Source organism: Magallana gigas, chromosome 2, assembly GCF_963853765.1.
Source record: "Magallana gigas chromosome 2, xbMagGiga1.1, whole genome shotgun sequence".
Classification (NCBI taxonomy): Eukaryota; Metazoa; Mollusca; class Bivalvia; order Ostreida; family Ostreidae; genus Magallana; species Magallana gigas.
This window is the reverse complement of record NC_088854.1, coordinates 847,702-870,123: the sequence shown is the minus strand read 5'-3', so window position 1 is coordinate 870,123 and position 22,422 is coordinate 847,702. Positions and strand designations below refer to the sequence as shown.

General features: G+C 31.7%; 1 protein-coding gene across 1 annotated transcript; it reads right to left on the bottom strand.

Annotated features, from left to right (window-relative positions):
• Window positions 1-424: 424 nt before the first annotated feature.
• On the bottom strand, window positions 425-8,503 carry LOC105331337 (uncharacterized). Its single transcript, XM_066074355.1, has 12 exons — window positions 8,467-8,503; window positions 7,841-7,912; window positions 7,236-7,307; window positions 6,709-6,780; window positions 5,996-6,073; window positions 5,697-5,774; window positions 4,741-4,875; window positions 2,721-4,529; window positions 2,562-2,633; window positions 1,995-2,072; window positions 1,602-1,667; window positions 425-1,068 (listed from the first exon to the last, which is right to left on the bottom strand). The coding sequence occupies exons 1-12, from the start codon at window positions 8,501-8,503 to the stop codon at window positions 857-859; spliced, it is 2,781 nt and encodes a 926-aa protein (XP_065930427.1). The 3' UTR covers window positions 425-856.
• Between the last annotated feature and the right edge of the window lie 13,919 nt (window positions 8,504-22,422).

Below are 22,422 nucleotides of genomic sequence, written 5' to 3'. Positions count from 1 at the left end.
ACAAAGAATCTTATGTAAATTACATTATATATAATTCAATTGTGTAAATTCATTCCACATTTTATGTTATAAGTATTGTAATTTGAAACATATACGAGTAATATTTCTTGTCAATGGACATGCACAGTCTAGTACCATTGCAACTTGTATGCTTTTATTAACTGTTTTGCCTATAAAAGACTTTATACATTTACTGTATGACTTAAATAATTAGGATTTCTTGCTGATTTTTACGCACCTTATCAAGACTGAATTTATAAGAAAATCTAATTGAATTGAAAAGTCTTCATGTGTGTTTCATTTCTTTAAAAACATATACTGTTTAAATTAAATAAATTCCTATTTGCCACTTGCTTTGTAAAATCTAGACCTGTGGACTTTGAACACTTCTTCAAACAAAACATAAATCAACTACAGAATCTTAATTATAATTCATTTTATTTAAGGATCAAACAACTTTTAAGCTAAAATTTAAAAGTACATAATTTCATAGTAATTCATGATATATGAAATTTTGTTTATGAATTCAATTAATGACATTAGCATGCATGATGCATGCCCTTCTTTACATTTCTGATCATATTTTATCAATTAAAATATCAAATAATGTCTACCCATTTCTGCCATTTCAAAATGTTTCATGGAATAGGAAGAAGAATAACAGACAAAAAAAAAATGTACATTTGTATAAGCCAATAAGCATTTGTCACAAATGCATGCACCCTGTATTAAATTTAGATACTGGCATAATGCTATTAACAAATTGATAATCCAGCACAAACAGTATGCATTCGAACTTCGTTACGGTAACATAATTATAACACATAGAAATTTAACGTTGTGACCACGTGGAATTTCATTTTCTGCAACTTCTCAGACGAGAGGTAATAATGTTTTTGACAGCAAACTTCACATTGCGCCAAGTGAAGCCTGATAATGCCTTTTCCTTCCTAATGGCGTTTAAACAGTCAAGCTGACCAGGAGTTTTCCCTAGTTTGATAAAGTTATTAAACTGTCGCTCCAAGGATGCCTTTTCTACAGCAGTCCATGTGTGACGTTGAACACTGGCTGTAAAAAAAAAAAGATTTTATTATTTTAAAATTGCTGTATTTATATCATATTTTTGTCATTAAGGTTATTTGTTCTTCAGCCCAAATGTACACTCTTCATTCAAAAATTGGTATCCTTCCTTCGAATGTTATAATTGTATGAAATATAGTAAAAGGATATTCATTTATTCATTGTATCCAAGAATTTAAAAAAGTAGTGGAATTTTTTTTAGGTTGGATATAAAAAAAGATATAAAACTGAATATCTAAGTAAAGGTATTGTACATGTACTGTGTGTTGAAGGCTCAAACCCACATTCTAAGCTACATAAAAATTAAACTATTTATGAACCTGAACATTGAAAATATTGCTATCTAAATATTCAATGCCTATCATTGACCTACCATTTTAATAGGTCCTGGACTAATTCCTTAAGACACTACAAATGGGTTTACTTTAAAATAGTTTTATAAAAATATCTGTTAATTCGGAATCAATAGAAAAAGTATTTGTGTAATTTATCCTCTAAATGATATTAGATTTTCTACATACCTCGTTTTCTCCCTCCTGACGTCCTTGATGAGCTGGGTTCCATCAGCGGTTTTCCATCTGCAAAGCCTGTAACATTGAACAGACATACAATGTAATATTAGCATTCCTTTAAATTCCTTTACCATGAAATTTCTCTCCAACATCCACTTTTTAAACCAAATTATAAATGGTAAGATTTAAGAGATTGGTAGTTTCTTAGGTTTATAAAGAACTGAAAATTCTGCTAGTTTTTAGGAGTTTCACTGTAACAAAAAGGTAATCGCCTGATCACTTAAGTTGAATAATACTTGACCTAAATTGTAATATATATATGCAATTAAGTTACTGTCACTAATGGCAACTGACAGGTGGTGTCCGTAAAAAGTTTTAAATCTATATAATCAAAGATAATACCTTGTCCTTGAGCCTCAGGTTTTGCATGGGGTGGGCATGATGATCTCTCTGTGCTTAGCTTTCTACTTTTACATGGAACTGCAATACAATATACAATGTTAATTACATCTCGATAAAAATTCACCTCAAGTAGCACAAAAGGTATGAAATTACACAGTATACACTATTAACTATTAACTAGAAAATGTAATTTACTATGCTCTAAAATGACCATAACTTTTAACCTTACAGGACATCTATGTAACCTGAACCAACAAGCAATTACTGTGCATGTACATTGTGTAATGTGTTGAATTACTCAAAGTTCTTTGACCAAAAAAAAAACCCTCAGGTTATGAAACTTACAGTGTACAGTGTTTTATTCTAGATACTTTATAAAAAAATTGGGAATAAAATACAAGTATGAGGTCAAAATGTCCAGTGTACGGGATTGCACAGTTGGCAGGTTGAACAGTGCACACACTACTTATATTTGAAACATTTGTTGCAATACCTTCTACTTTAATAGGCCACCTAACTCTGGAATATTAAAAAAGATCTGGATCTAATCAACTGAATGAAAAGTACCTTCCATAGGGGATGCTGTGTTGGAATCATCATCAACTTCTATTTCACTCTCTGATTCACTATCAATAGTTTCTAAATTAAAGAAAAGACACATCAATAAACAGCCTTAAAAATTCTTGGGGAATAGACAGAAAACAAAAACATGATTTATAAACACACCTTTGTCAGCGAAATCAATTTCATCAAAGTCTTTTCCTTTGAATTTTTCAATGGTCCCATTATTGATTCCATGTAAAATTTTAGAGACTTTGGCAACTTGTAGTGTACTCTCGGGTAACCGGTAGAACTCCCTATGCACCCTAATATCATGGCCCTGGAATGTGGCAAGAATATCTTGCGAAGTTTCACTAAGGTTCAAGATCTGAGCTAGTGTCGCAAGTTGTTTTCGGAGTTTTGTTGAAGTAATTGCACTAGGGTTCTGAAGCTGAGCTAAGTTACAAAACTTTCGAATACAGTCTGTGCCTCTATATGGTTTGGATATCCCTGGCCTTGAAAACAGATATGGTTGCGTGACACCAGCTTCTTCTCTAGCTTCCAGAAGAATGTCAATAGACTTCTTCATTTCTTCTGTAAAAAGTACTGGCACTTTTCTCCCCCTCTTTCCCTTAATCTCTACTCGTAAATGGGATTTACATAACGTTTTCTCAAACTCATTGAGGGTACTCAAAATAACAGGATCTGTTTCTCCACTACCCTTCAACGCATCATTATAGGCTGACACAGTCATTCTCTCTGCTTCTCCACTACGTCGCCGATTAAATAGAATGACTTGTGCCAAACACACCTGAGCAAGTTCAGGATACAAGTCTGATTTCCCTACTTCTATTTCTGCGCGCAGCTCATATGCTTGTTGATGCAAAAAATTGCTTAACTTTTTAACATCCTCAACCAGTGGAATAATAAGGTGCTTGTTATATTTCTTCTCATTTAAAGTTGAATGTGCATGGGATGAAACACTTTCTGTCCATTCATTTTCATATAAGGTGAGAAAAGCATCAGCAGTATTAACCTTCTCTTCGTTGCTTTCCTTTAACCCCTCTGATTTCATGTAGTTTGCACACTTCACTAAACTTTGACCAAGTTTTATTGCAAGAGATGGAGCAGTATAGCTTCTCTTTGTATCTAAAAAACCACATACTGACTTAATTGATTCTATCAAGATATCCCAGTTGCTTGTTTTCAACAAATCATCCACACAATTGATAGATCTCTTCTTGCAAAACAACAACAATCTCCCAAGTTCTCTAATTTTCTGGGATATGTATAAGTATTTATGCTCCTCGTGACCATGCTTTTGAAACATTCTAACCCCCAAATCTATAATACGTCTGTCTGTCATGACAACTGATTTCACCTTATCATCTCTCATTACATTCAGCACTTTTAGTTCAAACTGCACATTATTGCATGATGTAGGAAGTAACAATCGACCAAGTTTCACATGGTTCTGTGTATGTGATTTAAGTTCCTTGGATTTTCCTCCACAAGAAGCAGTATGTTTCCAAAGTTCTGTTCGTTTGTAAAATCCTTTACAATAATAACATGGTACATAATCTTTGACATCAGCTTTAGATTTGTCGTCTTTCCTGTATTTGGGAATAATTATTCCTTTTCCTTTCTCAATAACAGAGTAATTGTGATGGAAATTTCCCTTGTTGACTATTTCCTCCCATAGGCGTCTTCGTTCCTTGCTTTTTTTGGGCAAAATAAGAATTTTGGCAACCTCAGCTTCTTCATGGTGCTTTAGTGACAGATGTCTAGCCATATTTGGCATAACCTTTTCACAGAAAAGACAAGCATGCCTTTTGTTACTGTAATGCCCCTTTGCTGATTTATCTGATTTCATAAAAGTTATTGCCTTCTCTGTCCCCTGTAACATTGGAAACACTTGACTGACTGAGGAATGTTCATCTTTCTCTTCTTCACTGTCACTGACATGTGTAGTTTTAGGGGTCTCATAAGAATCATCTACAAACACAAAATAAAACATGCATAGCCTTGATATGAACATTATATACAAAATGCAATATATTTTTGGTTTTTTTATGTTTCTTTAAGTTTAGCATTTTTTAATTAAAAAAGACAGAAATTATGAAAGTGTTTGTGTTCTAAATTGTACGAAAGTAAATAATAATTTGTGTTAGGAAATACAGCATGAAATTATGGTCATAGAATATACCTGATTCAACTAATAGATCACCATCTCCCTCACTCTCATTTTCAGATGGATAATAATCATCATCTCTGTCATCATCATAATCACTGATCTCAGCTATTTCATCACAATCATCATCAGACGGGTGTTCTAAAATTTCTGAAATTATTTCTGAAACTTTTATGTCCATTTTTTATTGCCACAAACTAAATTTTTTTAATTTAATATTACATATAAATTTAAACCTATGGAAAAAAATATTCCTAACAAATCATGTTTGAAATATTTTAGCCAGTGAAAATAATCAGCCTATCTTCTATTTGGACTCTCCTGTGCCAATTGTTTTCCTTATATAACTAGATAAATTTAATCTCGACTTTCTAAACTCTAAATCTCTCAAACCTCTTGATCCCCCAAAGTCTTAATGCAGTCTCACTTTACATTATAACCTACCTCTTAACTTATTGACATTGTGATTTACTCTATCTCAAAGTTACTATTGCATGAATGCTTTATTGCAAAGTAATGACTGATAATTGATGTACCTGCTTTTTAAATGTGCGTGATAAATGTGTATTGAAAGAAAACTCACTACGTGTGTGAAGATAATGTATATTGGCAAGGAAACTCACTACATGTGTGTGGTAGTTAATAAGGAATAAGGAATCATTCTTTCATTATTATGAGGTGATAATTTTGGTCGGGGCATGATCAAATCCAATGAAGCTCGAGAGGCTTTATGATAGATTTGACAATTTTCAGCAATTGTACGATTAAATATTTAAATATAAATAGGCAAATCCTGCTTGCGCCCAAGTTATACGTTATTTGAATTTAATGGACTGTATAGTACAAATCAATTGTGTTATGTTATCACTTGACCTAAATTGAAATATATGCAATTAAGTTACTGTCACTAATTGCAACTAGCAAGAGGTGTCCCTTAAAAGAATGAAAATTCATATAATCAAAGATAATACCTTGTCCTTGAGCCTCAGGTTTTGCATGGGGTGGGCATGATGATCTCTCTGTGCTTAGCTTTCTACTTTTACATGGAACTGCAATACAATATACAATGTTAATTACATCTCGATAATAATTCACATCAAGCAGCACAAACGGTAATTAACTGATCACCTTTAGTTAGTTGAATAATATATGTATAATTAAAATTCTATAATAATAAACTGTAATATATGCAATTAAGTTACTGTCACTAATGGCAACTGGCAGGTGGTGTCCTTAAAAAGTTTTAAATCTATATAATCAAAGATAATACCTTGTCCTTGAGCCTCGGGTTTTGCATGGGGTGGGCATGATGATCTCTCTGTGCTTAGCTTTCTACTATTACATGGAACTGCAATACAATATACAATGTTAATTACATCTCGATAAAAATTCACCTCAAGTAGCACAAAAGGTATGAAATTACACAGTACACACTACAGTAAAACACGGTTAAAGCGAACATGCTCATAATGAATTGATGCTTACTGCGAAGTGATTTTTATTCCTTGAGACTTTATTACATATTGTAAACTTGACAGATATAACGAATTATGCTTATAACGAAGTAATTTCTCACGTCCCTGCACTTCGTTATAAGCGTGTTTTACTGTATTTACTATTAACTAGAAAATGTAATTGACTATGCTCTAAAACGACCATAACTTTTAATAACAAGCAATTACTGTGCATGTACATTGTGTAATGTGTTGAATTACTCAAAGTTCTTTGACCAAAAAAAAAACCCTCAGGTTATGAAACTTACAGTGTACAGTGTTTTATTCTAGATACATTATAAAAAAATTGGGAATAAAATACAAGTATGAGGTCAAAATGTCCAGTGTACGGGATTGCACAGTTGGCAGGTTGAACAGTGCACACACTATTATATTTGAAACATTTGTTGCAATACCTTCTACTTTAATAGGCCACCTAACTCTGGAATATTAAAAAAGATCTGTATCTAATCAACTGAATGAAAAGTACCTTCCATAGGGGATGCTGTGTTGGAATCATCATCAGCTTCTTTTTCACTCTCTGTTTCAGTATCAATAGTTTCTATATTGAAGAAAAGACAGATCAATAAACAGCCTTGAAAATTCTTGGGGAATAGACAGTAAATAAAAACATGATTTATAAACAAACCTTTGTCCGCATAATCAATTTCATTAAAGTCTGCTTTTTAAATGTGCGTGATAAATGTATACTGAAAACAAAACTCACTACGTGTGTGAAGATAATGTATATTGGCAAGGAAACTCACTACATGTGTGTGGTAGTTATTAAGGAATAAGGAATCATTCTTTCAGTATTATGAGGTGATAATTTTGGTCGGGGCATGATCAAATCCAATGAAGGTCGAAGGGCTTTATGATGGATTTGACAATTTCCAGCAATTGTACGATTAAATATTTAAATATAAATAAGCAAACCCTGCTTAATATATGATGATAAGCCACCTAACTCTGAAATATTAAAAAAAATCTGTATCTAATCAACTGAATGAAAAGTACCTTCCACAGGGGATGCAGTGTTGGAATCATCATCAACTTCTTTTTCACTCTCTGTGTCAGTATCAATAGTTTCTATATTGAAGAAAATATAAATAAGCAAACCCTGCTTGCGCCCAAATTATACGCTATTTGAATTTAATGGACTGTATTGTACAAAATTAACTGTGTTATCATGTTATCACAAGCAAAGACACTGAAAAATATAAATGAATATGGACAAGGAAACTCTCTACATGTGTGTGGAAATGTATATTGGCAAGGAAACTCACTACATGTGTGTGGAAATGTATATTGGCAAGGAAACTCACTACATGTGTGTGGTAATTTAACTGAATATGGACAAGGAAACTCACTACATGTGTGTGGTAATTTAAATGAATATGGACAATGAAACTCACTACATGTGTAGTAAATGTACACTGGCGAAGAAATTCACTCATATGTGTGAGAATTGCATGCAAAATGGAAAGGAAATTCACCACATGTGCAGGAAATGTGTACCAGTATTTGTTATGACATATGTTACACATAAATATTAAATACATTTTAATACATGTACATGTATCAAATCAAAATGAACACTAGAAACATTAAGTAAAAGTAACCTTCATCGTTCTCCTCACTGTCATAGTTGACATCAAATGGGTTATCATCAAATGGATTATCATCAGGTGAATCTTAAAGAGAAAAATAGTTGTAACAATTGAAAGAAATAAGTCAAAATCAATACAGTACAAGATTTCAATATTTTGAAGCTGAGTATGGAATCTCAGGAGTGCAAGACACGTTACATGCAAAAGGAAGTTCAAAGCAGGGGTTAGAATGCTAAAAAAAAGTTTTTGTCTTACAAGGAAAATATAAATTTTCATCTGTTTTACAGTATACATAAAATACAGTCATTTTGATTGATTTTTGGTAAATATTGGAAAACAAATGAATTAAAACTTACATACCGTTAATAAACTTGTTTAAAAGATTTTTCCCCAACAGAAAATTGTGAATTTCATCGAAATCAAAAATTTATAATTTCTTATGATTTGCACATTACGGTAACTGTATTAAAAAAAACTTTCCGGATTTTTGTTAATCACATTTAACTTTTATTTTAGATGTCAACCTTACTGTGGCTCACAAACTTTGTAAAAACATCGCATTTGGTCACCGTTTAAAAACAAACAAGAAGTAGGTGAACCCTGGCACATTCTGTATGCATGTTTTATTAGTTCCCTACCGGTTTCACCGGAGGGGACTATAGCTTTCCTCTGCATCCGTCAGTCTGTCTGTCCGTCCGTCCGTTTGTCTGTCCCACTTAAGTTTTCCACGCTTTTTTTCTTTATGCGTTTGAGGAATGACATGAAATTTGCTGAACAGCTTCAAAATGTCAAACTACAGATCAAGTTTACATTTTTGTAGTGTCTGGTTGACATATTTTTGAGAAAATTATAATTTTTTATATTCCAATTTTTTAATGTTCGGGTTCGGTATCGGGTTCGGTGTGTATTTAATAAACAAGGAAATTATGTAGTAAGTAATAATATCGTGCATTACTTGGACAATTCCTTTTATTGTTTCTAACAAACAAATAAGTTCTATAAAATAGTTTCAAGCATTGTGTTATTAATTTAATCTACAGGGTTTTTTGTATATTACAATCGGGTTCGTTATCGGGTTGGTCTGTTGATTCGGGTACAGAAGACGGTAAGAATGATATTTTGCACTAACAGTGCATTGTTTTCACAAATTTCTACAAACCGGTAGGGGACGTGTATTGCTTATGCAATACTCTCAGAATGCTTGTTGTATAGGGCTTATATGCATGAGGAGGCCGCCGAATGGTTTACAGAGAGGAAACATGATATAATTTATCAAAGTTTGTAATATACAATGTAATGATGAATTAGAAAGATTTTTAACTTTTTGAAAAAGTGCAACATAGTAAAAGGTAATATTATTTGAATAATAAAGCTTAAAAAGTTTAATATGAACATTGCAACATACAATTTGTAAATTTTAAACAAATGATTATTTGAAAAGGCCACAGCTTTTCTATCTTAGATTATGGATTCATAAACCCAAATTTCAGTTTAAAAAAAGAGGTTTTTTTTGTAGACCATTATTAAATCATTTTCCAAAGTTTGCATAATTCCATTTAGCAGTCTTTGAGAAATGCAATGCATTCAGAGTTTAGAACATAACCCAGTTATTCAGCCAATCAAATGTCTCAAATTATCGGTAAGAATGCAGTCTTCGTGATGAAGAATTAATCTTTTTCTTGAACACTAAAGAGTTTATGTAACCCCCCCCCCCCCTTCCACATATACAAATCAAAGAAAAGCTGCCCGAGACATATACTATTTTAAATCACAATTTAATTTTTTTTTCATTTTAAATTGCACAATTATTTGTCATCTTCAAGAGTAATAAATGAAGTATTATATTTATAAGTCTCAAAAATGAAGTCAATATGATTATGTTTAAGCTCTGCAGTAAACAAGCATTGACCACTATGAAATGTATAACAGTTTTTGGTGACATTAATATGAAAATATTTGTCATTGCCTATATATACCTGCATTTTTGTCAGTAAAAAAGGTTTATTCAATTAAAGTTTTCTGACAATCCCTTACAGTTTTTTGAAATCCATAATTCAAAATATTAAAAAGTGTGCTGAAATCATATTTTAATATAAAATCGATTCATACTATAGATTCCTTATTTTAAGCTAGTCCTTATTTCAGCCATTTAACCGTTTTGCATCAAATCACAAGAATATAAAATTGCGAACGCCAAATTTTTTTCATAGTTTCTAGAATTTAATTAGGAATCTATAGTATTACTTGTACATGTAGATAACTTTTGGTTGAATAATAGTAACAAGTTTGAATTTTTTAAAATATTAAAACTAATGTAAACAATTCATGAATGAAATGTTATATAATGATATGTTAATGGTATCTATTACTGTGCAGTTCTGAACTACGTGTACTCTCATGCAGTGAACTCTGAAAATATTACACAGGTTACAAATTAATTGATTCACTGATTATACTAATTCTTGTTGTAAAAACAATATGAAATGTTAAATTATATATATATATATATATTTGAAATGCATTTGACATTTTAATCACATTAACACATCAACAATTATTAAAATTGTCACATACTTGTCGCCAAGGTAGGTTGGCTTCCCCATAATCATATCTTAACTCTTCTCCAGCTTTAATATCTCTATTTGCAAAGAGGCAGAGCCTTGGATAATTCTCGATAACCAAAAGGCGCATAACACAGTTATTCAACGGACTTCCAACTTCCTCGTCATTTATATACTTCCCCTTTCTTTCAGTGTTAGTTGCATCAATGCTAAAAACAAAAAAAGCAATTTCATAGATTTTTGCAGGGTGGGTATTTAATGAAAATGAATTTACACATATATGTGTGAAAGTCGGACTGGTTTGATCATCGGTGGCTATATATAGCTCAGTTGGTAGAGTACATATCTAGTGATTCTGGATGCCAGCTGGTTCAAATCTCTGTCTGGTCCGTCATTATATTTCCAATCCCGTTACATATGCATTAATTGTGTTATTTTAGTCATCAAGCAAAGATGTCAAAATGATTTATTCACTGAATTATAGTGTAATCATGGTAATAGAAAATACCTAATCATTGTATAAAACTTTTTATCTCATGCTCACTTTACTTTCCTTTATAAAGTGCAAATAGTTATATAGGATATATCATTTTCATCTCCATATTTAGTTGAAATGTACGTAACAATGGTTTTTCGCCAATTCTCAGAACTCATAACCTGCCCCAAACACTGCAAATTCTAAAAGCAAATTGCCAGGGTGGTGAGAATATTCAAACACAATATTTTTATTAAATTCTAATTAATTTTCTGTCATCAAAATCTGACATAAATTGTACAATTCCCAGCATCCAGTAAACTGTATATGGATATCAATTTCACATTCTCATAAGAACCAGAAAAAGTTGTATTACAAAAAAATAAAACAGTTCTCTCTCTCTCTCTCTCTCTCTCTCTCTCATAACAATCACAATAAATATATTATATTTGCTTACCACTTCAGACCATTCCACTTAAAGTAAAACATATAACTATGTTTTAGTTTGCGCTTCTTTTCTCTTTCTTCTGCTTCCTTGGGCACAATTCTCTCTCCAACATATTCTACCAAAAAGCTTCCTTTTGGAAAATTTTGAGTTGCAAAAACCCCATATCCTTAAAACAAGAAAAAAATATTGGTGAACATTTTGCATTACATGATTGTACAGTGTGTTCACAAATCATGTACAAACCTAATTTATTTATAAAAGCCTTTTATTATGGAATTATTTGTATAATTGTGATTTATAATCAAATGCAAGGGCTAAAATTGTTCCAGAAACTAATGACATTTTTCATTTAAGGATCTGCATAATTAAGGGAAACAAATGTGTGAAACTGAGTAGATTGGTACATAAAATCAAAGAAATGATACTATTTTCTATTACACTAGACTCTGATCCGTGCATGCACGGTTTGACATATCGCATATGATATCGGACATTCACGAAATAGATACATCGACACACCATATTTACATAACCAAGCTTTATAAGCCTACAATAATGCTATTAATTTCACTACACTCTGCTTACCGGTAGTTAGAATAATCTAACTGTGTCTCGGGACAGGCCTTCACCACAGTTGAAATGCCTCTCATATACCCGTAATGTAGCAAAATTGCATAATCGCTCCGAAACAGTTTTGGAGAAAATTAATGAAGCTGCATTGCGATTAATAACAGTCAAATTATTCATAACAAACTATTTTGAGGTTGTAAATACCTTTCATCTAAAAAATTTCATTAATTCATATAACGGGTAATGAAGAATTCAACACTTTTTTACCAATGTTTTTTACTCACTTCGAATTAACACACCATGTTGACATTCAAACTCTCAGGATATAGCAAATTTTTAATGAAAATTTAAACATATTTGTATTATCGTTTCTGAGTTTATCCATGCAAGTGTGATATTGTGGAAACATAAACTAAAGAGCCTCCCGTGATTAAGCGTGAATGGAATGCACATGCGCAAGATGGTAAAATAAAAAAAATCCAGATGACTTCCGGATTTTTATAAGGAATTTTTGTTGATTATTAATAAGCGAAGCTTGATTGAGAAAAAATAAAAACAAACTGGTAATCTTCAAATATCAATGATGTTTAAAAATAGAGAACAAAAGACAGTCTATTATTTTAATGCATAGTAGTATTAGATGCAACTCACCAATTCTTCTGTTGATAAATTCAACTTTTAATGCATCACTGTCCAGTCCAGAACGACACATAAATTCTGCCTCTCTTTTAGGGCTTATTCGTTGTTTCTAGCACATAAATAAATATTTACTCATTAGAAAAAAGTTTTATTTCAAAATATGCAAAATTTGTCATTTAAACTATCACATTGATTTTAAAATCAAATTACCTTAAGGCCTTCCATTTTGGTTTGCAAACTCCTTTTTAACTATTTCAAGATCAAAATAAAAACTTTATTAATATTACTTATATAATGCACACGGTCATGATCAGTTGTCTGAATGGACAAGTAGTAAAAAAAGTTAATGTAGAGCCCTGACACCGTGCATAAATATAAAAGATATACTACATACATAAATTAGAATGCTAACTTTACACAAACAGTCCCTTAAACATTCTACGTGAGCACACGCTGAACGGAATCTGGTGAACGCTAATGAACAGTGAGCGATGAGCAAACGCAGAGTGCACATCATCATGGAGCGCTGAACGATGAACGATATGTGAACGCAAGATGAACAATTTATTCGGAGTGCCTCGATGGTTATCCTTACATTGCATTTTGTTGGAAATCAGAAAAAACAAGCTAACAAACTACACGTACAGTGGTGCTATCTTGAAAGTTGACAAAACAATCCTATCCTATCGACTATCCTGCAAATAATATCTATCCTGTATTATCTTTAAAGTTATACCATATCATTTATGTTTAGGAATAACAGTTAAATAAAACCAAATTTAAGACCATAATTTTAATTTTATCAACAGATAATTGAGTAATGTAATGATAAAAATGTCTAATTAATACATAAAACCATTGTTAATCTATAAATTAACACGCATTTATGCTTACTATCTTAAGTTGATCTGTTCAGTTTATTGTCAAACATGAATATGTTTGTGATTTGACATCAAAGGAGTTATTATATGAATCGTGAAAAGTACACAAATACAATGTACGTTTCTTATATTTATATATGTGTGTGTCAAATCGTTAGTTGATTGAATTCTTCTGTTTTTAGACGACTGGACTGACTGTCTTAAAATGAATCATTAAATATTATTTGTTTAGCAATTTATCGCTGTATTGTGTAACATAATATTTTCACAGTAACTGCATACTTGCACCATTTTCGGATCAACAAAAATAATGCCCGTTTAGGAGAAAAAACAACAACAACAAAAAACTGAACTGCTCAAGAATGTGTACTTTAAATTCCACGCATTAAATTCTTATTAAAATGATGCTTTATGTTTAATATTAGTTTCCTTCCACCTTAACGCAAGGGTTCTTTTCTCATTTTGCTGAGAACGATTCTTTCATTTTTGGAGTTCCGAATGAAAATGAATGAAAACGGACTGAATTCGAACAATAAGTGAACGCTGAACGAACGATAATTATAGAAAACTTCAATATGTCACACTCAGCAAAAACAAGAATAAACATGTAAATATCTGAGAATTTGAGATATCACCGGTAAAATGTTTATTTAAAGAATGAGAGATATGCATACCCAAATAACTTTAACATATCAATGGTAATCGATACACATGTACTGTTGTTTGAAATATACCTTAAACGTTCAACTGTATGTGCAATGTTAAAAATTTCACTTACTGCAATTTTCCCCCTTGAATAAGCTGCCATCTTTTTAGTTGACTGCTTTATAACTTACATAAGCTAGCTAGAAAAAAGAAGAAGAAGTCAAGACAGTTATACATGAAATTGCCAATACAAATTAAAATGTGAGTTAATATATGAGATGCCGTACTTCATTAATGTGAGTTATGAGATATTATACTAAATGTATATAAGGTGGATAATTATTAACTTTTCACCTTAATTATTATTATCATTATCACCTCATGATGACTATTGATTTATCACATGAAATTGAATTCAGTGAAAATCACTATAGATGTACATGATGTGTGTGGAAATGTATATATATGGACAAGGAAACTCACAACATATGTATGGTAAATTAAATGAATATGGACAAGGAGACTCACTACATGTGTGTGGAAATGTATATTTGCAATGAAACTCACTACATGTGTGTGGAAATGTATATTTGCAATGAAACTCACTACATGTGTGTGGTAATTTAAATGAATATGGACAAGGAGACTCACTACATGTGTGTAGGGTTGTACAGGTAACTCTCGATAGCTGGAAGTCCATGGGACCGAGGAAAAACTTTGAAGTTTCAAGGGTTCGAGTTTTCAAGAGTTCAGAATTTTCCGGGTTGACCAATTGGTTTTAAAATTAGTCTTACCTGATGTTATGATTAAGCCATTTATTTAGTGCAAATCTTATGCTCAGGCTTAAACGTTTTCTTTTCAGTAAAATATACAGAACTGGATGTTTTTAAAACTAAATTCAAACAACTATTGAATAAATTCATAATATAATTATTTATTTTATGCATCATATTAAGACCAGATTGCTCAGTACTACTGGACTGCGAGATGATCGAAATGTCATAAATGTGATAACTGAGTATCACTCATTGTTCCCACTGTACGGGTCCTTCACCAGCTGTTAGAACTTGTTCAGCAATAATCATTACAATGACAATGATGCTAATAAGCATACTTTTAACAGTTTTATAATTCTAAAATTTGACCATGGCTCAATATTATCGATTCATCTCAATTAACTTCTCATTTTCATTGCGTCTCCAAATATTGTAAAACGGTTGAGATAATCATAGATTAGGTATTGGTATAGTCAGTCATCAAACAATTATCACCTTGCAGGACAAGTGCCGCCAAACAAACAACTCGTGACACAAGTCCCGCGTCTAACGCCTGGAGCCAATTAAATGACCAAGTAGATGTTAATTAGGTATAGCGCTTGGAGATACACAGTGACTTCAAGGCATTGAGAGTAAGAAACTATAGATTATGAACGGGACTGCAGTTTGACTTGGAGAGATCAAGGGTTTCCGAGAGATCAAGAGTTTGAGAAAATAAAAGTAAATTTGCTTAGTTATATAGGGAAAAAAATCGGGACCCTAGAGTCACTTCCAGCGATCAAGAACTTTGATGCGATCAAAGTTCGAGCCATTGAGAGCTACCTGTATATTGGCAATGAAACTCACTACATGTGTGTGGTAATCTAAATGAATATGGACAAGGAAACTCACTACATGTGTGTAGGAATGTACATTAATTGGCAATGAAACTCACTACATCTGTGAGGTGAATTTATACTGGTGTAATTGGGAAACTTGCTATATGTGTCTAGGAAATATATATTATATTGGCAAGAAAATTGACACTACATGTGCATATGAAATACATAAAATTGTTGGCAATGCAACCAACCAGATGTGCATGGTAAATGTTGGTTGCAAGAAAACTAATTACACAAGGTGGGTTGATTCACATGTATAAAATAATGTATATGTTATTGAAACTTACTGCACAAGATTGGTAAAGAGGCAACACACAGACCATGAATATCAGGCATTATTACATGATTGTCCACTAATACGCCAAATGTATGTCAATTTTTTGTGTTTCCCTATATATTTCATTGAAAACAAGACTTCTTTAAAAAGGTTTTCAAGTGTGATTATTGGTCAGATTTGGAAGAAGTTGATATTGATTACCAGCATAGTAGATTCAATTTCCACTTGTTGTCATACAACAAATTAGTTTTTGACAACTCATTTGTAAAATTTGAATATTTCAAACACAACACTGAGGTAGTTTTTAAGAGCTCTACTATATATTCTTTGCAATGTGTGAGCCGAAAAATCTTACTTTGAACTGTTTGTATTAAATTTCAGTAACAGAAGGTTGGAAAAATATTCAAATAAGATGCAAAAAGAGCTAGAAAAATTCTTTATGTATCAATCCAAGTCTTTTCAATGTATATGGTCAAAGGGTTTCATTTTAACAATTCTTAAAAAAAAAAAAGTTCAATGAAATATATGGTGAAAAGAAAAAATAAATTGACATAGTTTTGGCACCTGAGTGTACTAATAGAATCATTCATTATTACGAGTGTGGGATAGTGAAATTCCACCGAGGGGACAAGATTCACAGTCTAGGACGAGGCTTTGCCGAGTCCTAGACCGTGAATCTTGGCCCCGAGGTGGAATTTCACTATCTCACACAAGTATATAATGAATGATTATTTTTCTCGCATTATTTTACATTAAAAAACCACGTCTGACAACTTTCTGTCATGACGTTCAAAAGATTACTTTCGGTTTATCCCTCCGCGTGCTTCAAATAGTGCAAGTCAAAATAAGAACATCCGACAGTTTTATTAATAAAAATATAATAAATTGTAATTAACTAAGCAAAACAATTTCTTAGTGATCAATCTCAATTAATGATTTTGCATTTCCCTACAGCAGACAACGTTTGTTTCCGTTTTAAAGCGGCGTAGTAATACACAGTGTAAGACAGAAAAATCTCACACTGCTGTCTCACACTGGACAAACTGATCTCACACCAGTGATAATGCGAGAAATATATGTCCCTGATTAACTGAACTCAAATATAACTTAAGCTGGTCGATTGGGGAAGGGGGGGGGTATAAAAAAACCCATTAGAAAACCTCTTTATGTTTAACCATATGTAATTTACATCAGCTCTAGTTTTTAAAAAAAAAAAGCAAGTTTTTGGGGGCAATCCCAAAATACAGGTATATTTTTCTCTAGGAATATTTAGGGAATTTTCATTTTCCGCACTTTGAAGCAGATTTAAAAAAAATACTACAATAGAGATTTTCTTTGATATCATTTTGTACCTTACATGTAAAAAATACTAAATTCTACCATCTTGTTTAAGTGAGGGTCATCTCAAAATATGAACATGTTGATAAATTTTGCTATATATACATGTATTTGGAGTACATGTATTACAAATGTAGATTAATTGCTATGATGGATTCATTCAAAATGAAGCAAAATAACCCTGGAGATATCATCATTTAGTGTATACAATTTCAAAGGGTTACGATTTTTACTTTCCCCCCCCCCCCCTATATATACTCCTACAAAGCTTCATTTTACCATAACATCATATAAAGCAAGATCAATGGCAATGCTCACCTACCAAACCACAGAAAAATTGTTGAAAAAAAAAAATTCTCCTTAAAAATCTATATTTATGTGTATTTTGTTTATCATGTTTTTATTGTGTTCAATTTAATAAATGATATCTAAATAAAAATTCTAAAAGGTTGAAATACACTGTATTTTACTCGATCAGAATGCACAAAAACATGAACAATGCAAACTAAAGTCAGCCTCGACCTTAAACCAGATGAGAATTGCGCGGATTAAACAACTCATTTTAAGGTTTAATTAATTAACATTTTAGACAGAAAATTAGGAAGTAAAATTGCTCATATTCATAAATTGTCAGTCCAACCAAATTGAAATTTGACCACACAATTAGACAACTCATACATGTACATCATGCACACACTATTGAGAGAGTTCTCAATACATGTAGGTATTTGTTTTATCTCTGTAATATAAATAAAAAAGGCTCTTGTAATTTTTAAAACAACAATTTGGGTCAATACTAATATATCAAATCTCCTCTTGTTTGATCTTAGATTCAGATAACCACAGACATAGTCAAAATAATGTACATGTAGCTAGCTGGGTGTTCAAGAAATAGACAACTAGACATGAACAATTCATGAATTACATGTATTAACATGATGACTTCAATCTAATGTTTCAACATGTGCCCTATTTGCAAAACATCCTTGTTTATTCACCTGCCATTTTTTTTATATGCATTGTTCCATCCAGATAAACCACCCCCTCCCCATCTAGAATTTGAATTTTTCCTTTAAATGTACCACCCTCAAGTCATGAGAAGAGCTGCTACAATCCCGTCCCCCTGAAAAAGTTTTCTTTGTTTGTGTCAGAGAGGAATTTAGTGTTTTTTTGTTACCAATATTCTGGGTTGGATTTTTGCTGACTGCCCCAAATAGACATTTCTGTATCTTGCCATAAAGTGATGTGAAACTCAGAAAGGGGCTTATTTTTAAGGCAATTTGATTCATCATCTGATAGTCTATAGGAAGATAGATTAAAGACTGGATGGTGCACCTTATTCCTTAACCACAAAAACTGTTTTTTATATCTATTTTTACTCTTTTTCTTCACTTGACTTTAACTTTTTAGCATCCGAATTATTATTAAGCTAGTTAGAAACTTCAACTTAAAAGTAAATGTCCCCTACCTCTTTTGTAATTTATAGTAAATCTTTAATTTTATTCAAACAGTCGTTTGACCAGTTCCGAATAGTTCATATGTTAAATAGCAAATAGTTATGGAAATAAAAGTTGGAGAAAAAATTATTACCTTTGATATACTGTAATACACTTATAATGCTTGTTTAAGTTTTGCAGTAGTTTCATTTTTTGCGGTCATAAACATGTACGTATTCAATACAGTCTTACATTAGTCAACCAATATTAAACTTCTGCTTTGCCAGGTCATTGCAACATTATTACCGGTATGTGCATAAAATAGTCTGTTGACGCCTTATATTTTCACATGTAACAAGATTTCTCTTATCAAAAGTTAGTTTGGTATAACTCTTACATACCAGTACATGTATAATCATGCAGGATATAAATTTTAAAACATGCAGGAAGATGCAAAATCTTATTGAGCCACCATTTTACAAATTCCAAAAACTCATTTTGTTTTTGTCTGTTTCAGGATTATATGAAGGAATAGATTAAAACCATTACTTCTGGAATTCCCTAAATGTTCTTACTAAGTCTTAAATATATCATATTCAACCACAGTAATGATAAATGGAGGCGCGGCAACTGTATTCCGACAGGATATTAGAATTTAGAAACTACACGTAGTCTAAAGTATTGTATAGTGGTCTTGTTTGTTAAATCCATGCAAATTAAATTAACTGTATAGGTTATTATAAAGAATTGCCAATAGCTGGTTGGTATGCATCAAACCTCTTATTCAATAGGTTCAATTGATGGTGTTTAAATAGGGCTGAAACTTTTTTATCTGCATTCGATTTCCATGGAAACAGCTATGCTATTCAGAACTTATCAATTTATTCGTAACTGGTAAAACGGCTTCCCATATAAGTGTTTAGGACAAAACTCTAAATACAGCAATATTGCATTACTATCAGAAATAATATAGCGTACATTAGCAAAAAAAAAAGATTTCAAAACAACACCCAGGAACATTTAAAGCACCGCCAAATCTATACCCCATTCAGTACTGGTCAATCTATAGAAAGAATAACCTTACAGTGACCAGGCTACGCTCAGGTCACAGTAACAATTCGTTCCATATACTTAATGCAATGTAGCAGCTGCGAAGCTTCGCAACGACTTTAAGTCTATTAAAAACAATCTGCAGGGGTAAAACACAGCATTTTATATTTTTGAAAATGCATATGTAATTAAGTCCACGAAATATTCATTATCAATATAATGGGTCATACCAAGGCAATTTGTTAATATATCTGTTTGAATTTGCCTGCCATTTTGCACTCAAAATTTCTCGGATTTTATCATTAACAAATTGGCGACCAGTGATTTCATTGCCAAAACCGTTAATGTGGTGAAATGGGATTATAAATGAGCAACATCGTAGGTATTTGAGACCAATCAAATGAAAATATAGGCAAGATACAACAGAGATATTTCTTTTTTCATTTGCTACTAAGAATCACAGTAAAGGGGACAAATTCTATCGTTTAACCGGGTTAGTTGGACATCTGTCATTTAAAGGATAGACCATTCTATCTTGTCAATCGACTGTAATAATTATTGTTTACCATTGCATTGCATCGATTTCATTGATCAAAATCATACTAATATGTTCCCAACATTTCTCATTCATTTAGCAAAATAATTTTATGAAAATAATGCAAGAAAAAAAGACATGTTATTTAAAATATCAAAACTTTTTTTAAAAAGTGTTATAACCAGGCTATGTAGATAAATTAGGAGATTGTGCTGGACTTGATCACGTTACATTGTACAGCTGTTCAACACATGCACATGCTGACGAAACGCAGAGAGGTTCTACACTTGTTCACACATTCAACTTCTCCTACAAGACTGTCACTAATTATTCAAACGACTTACAGTTCTTACGTAGTTTCTTTTCCTTTTTGGGGGGGCTGTAGTAATTCGTATAAAGCATGCAGCATCGAGGGGTTTGGTTTGCGAACCATTTTTTTTACCGGATATGTCGTAACACTGTCAGGTCAAGTCGTACACAGACCAATTCGTATACAGGTCAACTCGTATACAAGAAAATAGTTTAAGAATTGTTCTCATATGTATTACAGGCACTGAAATCAATAAACTTGAATTAAAAAAAAATAGAGGTAAACTTCATTGAATTTGAAAATGAAGCAGAGTAAAATTGTTTAAATAATTACCTTGTTAAAGAATATTTTTTACTTTTGGAAAGTGTTTATAAGATTCAGTATTTATTTAGCTCTCTTGTAGGTTTTTTGTTTTTGTTTTGTTTGTATTGATGTCATTAATCATAAGGATGAATAGGGTAAAAAAAAAATTGATCCCGAAAGATGGGGGGGGGGGGGTGTTATTGTTTTTATAATGATTTATTAAATTTTAAAATGAAAAAAAATGAGTTTCCTCATGGGGATCAAACTTCATATATACCTACATATAGGATCTTTCCTTAAACTTATGAGAAATATTTCTTTGTATCAATGTAATGAAAGATAAATAAGGGTGCAAATGATAATAATAATAAAAAAAAGATTTAGAGAGTTTTCTAAGTGATTTACTGCATGTATTAAATCTTAAACGTTAAATTAAAAATTATTGGTTTCCTTATGGTGGTGTAATTTATTAATAAAAGGGTTTTCCTCAAACTAATGCTGATTATTTGCCTGTAATAATGTCATTAGGGAGGAACTAGGGTGTACATTCTGATCCTGAAAGATGCATTTGGTTTCCTAAATGTTTAACTATACCTGTCAGATCTTTCAACGATAAAAAGAAAATAATGTGTTTCCTCATATGGGTCATAGTTCATAATAATAGGATTTTCACCTTAACTAATGCTTATCCTTTTTTGTATTAATGAAATGAAGGGAAAATAAAGGTGTAAATTTTCATTTGAAGAAAAAAAAGATAAAAAGGGGTTTTCAATTTAATACTGATTTTTAACATTAAAATGAAAAACACGGCTTTTCCTTTGGGGTGCATTTTGTAAATGAGCTTTTCCCTTAAACTAATACTGATTATTACTTTGTATTAAAGTCATTAAGGATAAATTAGGGTTTAACATTACTGATTTTTTAACGTTAAAATGAAAAGTTTGGGTTTCCCCATGGGTTTTTATGTAAATAATAATAGGATTTTTCCTAATAATTATTCTAATAATCATTTCTTTGTTTTAGTGCAAGGAAGAGTTAATTATGGTGCAAAAATTAAGCACATGGAATTAAAGGGTTTTTATAAGTGATTTACTATACTGATTTTTTTTTGGCATTAAATTGAAACTTACAGTTTTCTTACGAGGGTGTAATTTAATGAAAGGATTAATATGTGATTAATATATATCAACAAATTGCTAATTTTTATTGATTGATTGAAGAGAACTTTACTAAGAAGTTCCACAATTAAAGCCGTTGAACAGAAAATATTAATTTTCTTTATTTTGGATAAAATCAAATACAGACTGTGTTGGGTGTAAATTTGAAAATAGTTAAGAAACATGTTGTTTATTTCTTCATGATTAATTGTTTGTTGTAAATTCCCAAAGAGAATATAATTTAAAGAGTCCCCAGTTAAGGCCTCTGAAAAATTGTTGACCCCCTTGAGGAAATCCATATTTTTCTCCTCT

Coding starts and splice junctions, on each gene's coding strand:
- LOC105331337 (XM_066074355.1), bottom strand. CDS start 8,503: ATGCAGAGGAAAGCTATAGTCCCCTCCGGTGAAACCG. Junction 6,074..6,708: donor CACAGCATCCCCTATGGAAG/GTACTTTTCATT, acceptor ATTGTATTGCAG/TTCCATGTAATAGTAGAAAG. Junction 1,069..1,601: donor GTCAGGAGGGAGAAAACGAG/GTATGTAGAAAA, acceptor TTTTTTTTACAG/CCAGTGTTCAACGTCACACA.